Raw genomic sequence first — 6,828 nt, forward strand, 5'->3', positions numbered from 1 at the left:
TCCAAAACGTAAGCTACGTTTTAGAGAATGGTACCTCTTTCTGTCCTACTTGAAATTACGGATAACCTTTTCCTCCAAAACTTTGCTCGTGGCTGTTTAATTTGTTGTTATTTGAATAGCAAACCCTCTGAAGTAGTCACATTGGTGCGTTTAAGTCCCCTTGAAGCTGGGCTCCCTGGATGCGCTGTAGCAGAGCTGGCCAAAATAGAATCTCCAAATTCACTGATGTACCTGAAACTTCACACACCCTACTTACAGACAACGTAACTAGCAGAACACTAGTATCAACTAGTTTTAATAGCACCATCAAATTGCTTTATTAAATATTTACCATCAAGGGACACAGTCAGTGCTTTCTCACATAGTCCAAGTTCGCATGACAACTTGGCACAGCTCTAACAACGAAGTGTTTTTTTAGAAAAACAAAGGTCCAAGTGAAGTGCTGTCCATCTGAATGAGAATCGTTGCTAATACAATCCATGTAAATATTAAAATGTACCATGTGCACATGGTAACATCATGCGTCCGCCGTGAACTTGCGCACTGTTTTACGAGTCCCAGTTTGGAGGCTTTTTCTTCTCAAGGTCCACGTCAACCAGGTCAAACATTTCGGTCTCAAGAAAAAAAAATCCCTCACCCACCACAACCGCACACCCACCCTACCCACCCCCACCAGAAAAGTAACGTTTGAAAAGCATATTACCAAAACCCACGTTAAGATAATGGCACTGATGCAATTCCTTTCCATTTATGTACTGACCAATTAAGCGCATTAAAACCTGTTGCCAATCTGTGTCCCATATTAGTAAGAGGGAGAATATTTCATTGGAAATTCACAAACCGTTCTAACAATGCAATAATTCCGGGGACACTGCAATATCTTTTTTATATTTTAGTATAGACTTTAGATGCCCAGATTATAGTAAGAATTTCGAACGTGGAAAGAATGCAGATGTAATACAAGTAGTGGGTGTTGAATATCAGATGTGAACTTCAACCACTTATGGTGCTGAAGTTCTTTCCACAGCGCTGACACGGAAGCAGCTCATGAGGGCCAGAGAGTATTCGGATCTAATATTGACTTTCAGTAAGCCTTAATATTTTATGCAAACGTTTTAAGGAATCTGTATGTTTTATGAACGATTCAGACAAATGCTGCTTGCAAGTGAGTGCACAACTTTATCTGGCAAAACCCCGCTGAATTGAACATCGTATACTTTCAGTGAAAAGCTTTCTCTTAAAAACTGAACTTTAGAAATGGCAGCTGTTCCTGCAGCTGACAGCGAATCGCAAGGTGTACAACACAGGTAAAGTAGTGTTTATAAGGTCAAAATTTCACTGGAAGATGTCAAAAGATAGTTTTCAACCAATGTCTGTGATTAATAAAATAATAAAGTTATTAGTTTGTTGTGTTAATTTTGTGTATCTCATACATTTCATCGTAAATACTTTCGACAGTTCCTTCGTCAACTACCCAAAAAGCACCAAGGATTAAAGTTCAGAAGTAGAAGAATTGATAATAAAACTTAAAGTAGGGTGGGTGGGATTGCCTCGACCAGTTATTGGTTATTATGCAAACTTTTTACACTAGTTTGAGGCTTCTTTGATCTCGGCTCCCTGAGGCCAATGTATGGGCAGCCCCGCAATTGCAGTGCTGGTACCTACTAGAGTTGCTATACTAGTCAAATGCTGTCAGCCACTGCTTGCATTGTTTATGCGATGTTAAAAAATTGAAAAGTGTTGGTAATCGGTAGATTTTGCAGGTGTAGAACGTGGCTAACAACCATGCACAGTTGGTGCTCTCCAATGGCGAGAGGATGACAGAGACAGCTGGCTCAGTTTTCAATCTGAAAACACCCCCTCGGTGGACCAAACACAACGACAGTGACCTTTCTGCGGGAAAACCAGGGATGTGCCTTTGACTGAATTAGCCATAAAGACGTCTTGCTATGACTTTTGTTCCAAACTAAAGCATCTAAATATCGCGTTTAATATGATAAGTATTGTTCCCAGCTTTTCTTTTGGTCCCCAGAAATATTACAGTGCTGATTTGGCGATTCATTTTCTTACACGGTGTCACAAAACTTTTTGCTGAACAGAGTTAGTTTTTGAACATATCATTAAAATGACCCTAATGTTTTCAGCAGCGTATTTATCAAACCATTCATCTGACAATACTTTTAAATGCATCATTGTCATGGATGGTGGATTTGATAGATTAGCGAGAGGCACAAAACCCCTTTTTCAAGGTCAAGTTGAAGATCTTGTTTAGTGTTTAGCTGGTTTTTGTTAAAGCTATAGAATAGTATCTTTGTATCTTTTAACTTTTCAGACACATCTTGCAAAATGAGGTTAAAAGTCACTATGCACAACAAGGATTCAGTCAACAAGGAAGCAATGATACGCCACAAACGAGTTGATAGGAATATTTCCAATATGGATTTTTAAACGGTAATTTTTAAAATTAAAACTGATGTCTTCCAGCGTCAAAATTCATGTTCATATTTATCAAATATGTAAGATAGAACTTCCAGTTAGTGCTTTAAATTTAGTTTAACTTGGAAAATTATGTCAGCAACACCGAAGTGTAAATCTTGCTCGTGACAGAATTATTTTTTGAATATTTCAGTCGATCAGCCAAGACCCGAGGTAGCCAAATAAAGCTTTATATTTTCCTTGCACACCGTATTCCGGAGAAAATATAGGATACTCGTGTTTTCATGATGAAGTCAATGTGTCCGGGAACGTAGAAATCCATTGCAATTTATCTAGCCCAGTAGATCTCCTTTGTTCATCTCTATGAAGTAGGGACTTCGCCAGTTGCCAACTCCCGAAGTGCAAAAGCATGCGTCATTTTTCACCCAGTTCGTCTCATCCTCAAAAGACAACTATCAAACCAGCCCTCAGCCCTTTTAGGGATTAATTACTTTGCTATCCAACCGATCTGTTTTTCCTATTATTTGCACAGGTATGTTTTTGCAAGATTAATGCAGTTGGGAGTAGCTATGAATGCATTTGTCACCGTAAGGACGAAATAGGTAAGCAGAATAGACGTGCTCCCGCCAAAGTAAGGTTAGATTAATACATGTGAAACTTGTGCATCTTTGGTTTGATGAAAAGCAAACAAACATTTATGAGTTGTATGCTTAACATGTTTTGTCATGTAGTTCTTATCCAAAGCGTTAATTTTGAATATTGAGGCTGACTGTAAAATCAGCATTGACAGAACTAGATTTAGGTGTACGGACATTCCTTTTCTTTCCGGCACAGATGATAGATATCTCTATGTTGATCACTATTACATGATATTTTACATACACGTCCTCAATTTGGCCAGAAGGAAGGAAAATGGTCACGTTTTAATACTTCAGCTTTATACAGTTATATGCCTTATGTATGTTAAAAGGTTAAATTATTTTTAGTGGTATTACGAAGTTTGTTTTAAAGAGTAAGAAATTGTATTGTGTACTGTGAAGGAATAACACATTCTCATGGACATCTTTTTTCAGATAGGAGTCACTGAAAAGTTGCTGAGCAGGTGACTACTTTTTGTGTTCATGTAATTGAATAATGACACTATTGCAAATGAACAGAAGGTTTGAAACATTCAAACAGTATGTTATTACTTATTGCTTCACACTTTATAGCCCTGTCCTTGGTGGTTCGACACCTTGACTACCTTGTTCAACTCGTCAATAGACAATTAATGCCTACTCAATTTAATTTTCCACTCAGCGTTTGTAGAAATTGATAAATGTTAGCGTTTAAAGGTCACTGTTGGGCTGAAGGTTTGGTAATAGAGATATTTAGCCTGTATGGAGGATTTGTGGAAGTGGTTGAGAGCCAGCACTGTTGGGATTAACCCTCTCGCTGAATTTCGACAGGTTGTGAGCAGGTTAAGGACCCTGCACAACAGCAAGTGTCGTCAACCCAGATCCCCATCCCCAATCGACTCGGTGTCACCCAAATGATTAATTTCTTTAGTTAATACATTCCAAAGTCTCCGTTATTTCCATAATACTAGTATATTTACATCCTTTAACATAATCGCTCTTGTACACTGTCGAGCTTGTTCATATATAACAGGTATGATAAAAACTTCCAGTTAAAATGTATGGAGTTCAATGCTGAAAGGTCGAAATATGCACGACTCAATGTTTCTGTACGATCAAAACTTTGAAGTTCTCGGTAGGAAAGAGAAAAAAAAATCGGCAAGATATTTTAATAAGGTATCTAATGAAACATACTCTTTGTATAACAACGTTCAAATGCTTACTAAAATACAACACCAGGAATTGCCTATTAAATATTTAAATTAGTGTTAAACTCACCATAAAACTTTCTGTCCGACGATATTGATTTATGAGAGGGTGAAAGACAGGGGCTGTATTTTACCATGACAAACGCATTAGAAAACGAAAGCGTTTGACTATTCAAATCTTTCAAACATCCTTTACCTTCTTGCTGTTGCAGCAGACGCCACCGGTTGCACTACACAATTGGAAGAAAAATAAAGCATTTTCTGTCAAAAGTGAGTAGGCAGAGTGTAAATTCTACTCTGTACAAACAGTTGGCGCTGTTGATTCTGGGTGGCTCTCTGGTGGATCAACAGCTATGCACAAAACTATACGGTTTCTCGTGATTTTAATGTACTGGATATAAATATCAATACTTGCGAATAAAACGATCCCTTTCCAGTATCTGAAAAATGAACAGTCCAGATGCCATAATTGCGTTAACGGACTTTAATGTTTACTCTGCCGTAATGACTCTGCAAAAAAGTTTAGGAAAATTGTTGCGAACCCATTCGGATTCTTAACATGTGTGGTAGAAATTATTCTCTTAACGGCGGAGTACATTTTTGAATTATTGTCTTCAGTGCCTAATTTTTAGTTTATTAACGTATTCATTTGAAACATATAATTGTGGATGGGGGTAAATGGATGTAACTGCAACACAGTTGAACGTTGGTATTTACTTCAACAAGCCATTACTTATGCAGACCCTACTGTGAACTTCAGGGAGTAAAGAAAACAGCTTAGCGTGGAAGACTGCATTGATTTTTACGTGACCTTTATAAAACAGTCTATCGCAAAATTTCACGGTTTGTACTGGACATCGTGTACCAATATTAATAGGTTAAATCCATCCAATGTAGGAAAGAAAAACGGTTTGTTGGTTTTGACAATTCGATTAACTATTCACGTTGCATCGGGAGAGACGGGTTCCATGTACTGTGGTTTCCTTTAGCATATATTATCAGGCGATCTGTGAATACACAATTCGAAAGAAATCATCAGCCAGCGACTTTTTGAACACTGAATAAGAATATGCGAAATATGTGTGCTTCAATGGAAAGTTTTGAAACCAGTACTAGTATTTGAAATTAAAGTCACATGCAAACAACACTTGTAAATTAATTTAACACTAACCACGAGTGAATAAAAATATCAATATCTACTGTAGAAATGAAAACACGAACTCTTCACAATCACATTATAGGGTTGAGATATATATTATTATTTCACTGTATCCTGAAGATGTGACATTTGGTATTTTTACATCTTTTCACGAGTCAGGCTAAATTAAACCAATGATCACTGTGCATTCGATCCAATCTACATTGAAGTTGGCGTATTAGGTCAGATGCATAGAGGGTACTTTTCTATAATATTCGAAGATACAGATGCGATATACCGTAGGCGAAGCCGTCCAAATCACGTGGGAAGTCAGAACAAAATTACGTGGTTCTGCACAATAGAATTCAAAATGTTCTATTTCTTAAACGTATTATGTTAGCAAGGAGTTATTACGACAGACGGCCCTAGCCAAACATGAAACACTTGATTCGGAGATGCCGGTGTTGGACTGGGGTGTACAAAGTTAAAAATCACACAACACCAGGTTATAGTCCAACAGATTTAATTGGAAGCACACTAGCTTTAGAAGCGACGCTCCTTCATCAGGTGATTGTGGAGGGCTCAATCGTAACAGAATTTATAGCAAAAATTTGCAATGTGATGTAACTGAAATTATACATTGAAGAATTGGTTGTCTGTTAAGCCTTTCATCTGTTAGAATACAGTGGTAGTTTCACTTCTTTCATGTGTAAATCACAAAACCCTTTTTTTTAAGTTGCATTCTAGGTTAGCTGTTAACAATGGTGATAGCTAGACAATATGTTGAAGGTGTTAGCCCCCTGTGTTCTCTGTCTATGACCTGATGTTTAGATTGATTCCAATCTAAAAAGTGAGATAACAGAGTTTTACATAAATTCATGCAGTTTTTGAGCTCAAAATTCTACATGAATGTATGTGGTTTTTGAGCAAAGTGCAATGTAACTCTGAAAGTACCAAAAAAATTCACCACACAAAATATATGTGTGCCTGTGGGTCTTTGTCTATCTGTGTGTCTGTCTGGGGTGGGGGTTGTGAGTGTGAGAAAGTGTGTGTGTGTGTAGTGAGTGCAGAGTGTCTTAAGTCTGTGAGGGGGTGCATGTGTGGGAGTCTGTGTCTATAAGGGTGTGTGTGGGTGTCTGTGTGCGCGTCTGTGTGTATCTGTGTCCGTGTGCATGAGTGTGTGTGTGTGTGTAGTGCAATGGTGATCACCTATAATGTGACATGAACCCAAGGTCCCGGTTGAGGCCCTCCCTATGGGTACCGAACTTAGCTATCAGCCTCTGCTCAGCCACTTTCCTCTGCTGCCTGTCCCAAAGTCCACCTTGGAGGATGGTCACCCGAAGGTCCGTGGCTGAATGTCCTGGACCACTGAAGTGTTCCCCAACTGGGAAGGAACCCATACAACCTTGTCACGGTGGACGCTGCAAAA

General features: G+C 38.4%; 1 protein-coding gene across 6 annotated transcripts in view; it reads right to left on the minus strand.

Annotated features, from left to right (window-relative positions):
- Nucleotides 1-4,130: 4,130 nt before the first annotated feature.
- The window catches only part of c5h10orf67 (chromosome 5 C10orf67 homolog), a 309,052-nt gene continuing 306,354 nt past the window's right edge, over nucleotides 4,131-6,828 (minus strand). For 3 of the 6 annotated variants that reach the window (XM_043690457.1, XM_043690459.1, XM_043690455.1), the window contains one exon: nucleotides 4,132-5,268. In XM_043690457.1, coding sequence (XP_043546392.1) covers nucleotides 5,247-5,268 — 22 coding nt within the window. In that variant the 3' untranslated portion in view covers nucleotides 4,132-5,246. Of the gene's footprint in view, nucleotides 5,269-6,828 lie in introns of all 6 variants that reach the window. The other 3 variants (XM_043690460.1, XM_043690456.1, XM_043690454.1) reach the window with 2 other exon arrangements.

The sequence above is a fragment of the Chiloscyllium plagiosum genome, chromosome 5 (genome assembly GCF_004010195.1).
Source record: "Chiloscyllium plagiosum isolate BGI_BamShark_2017 chromosome 5, ASM401019v2, whole genome shotgun sequence".
Classification (NCBI taxonomy): domain Eukaryota; kingdom Metazoa; phylum Chordata; class Chondrichthyes; order Orectolobiformes; family Hemiscylliidae; genus Chiloscyllium; species Chiloscyllium plagiosum.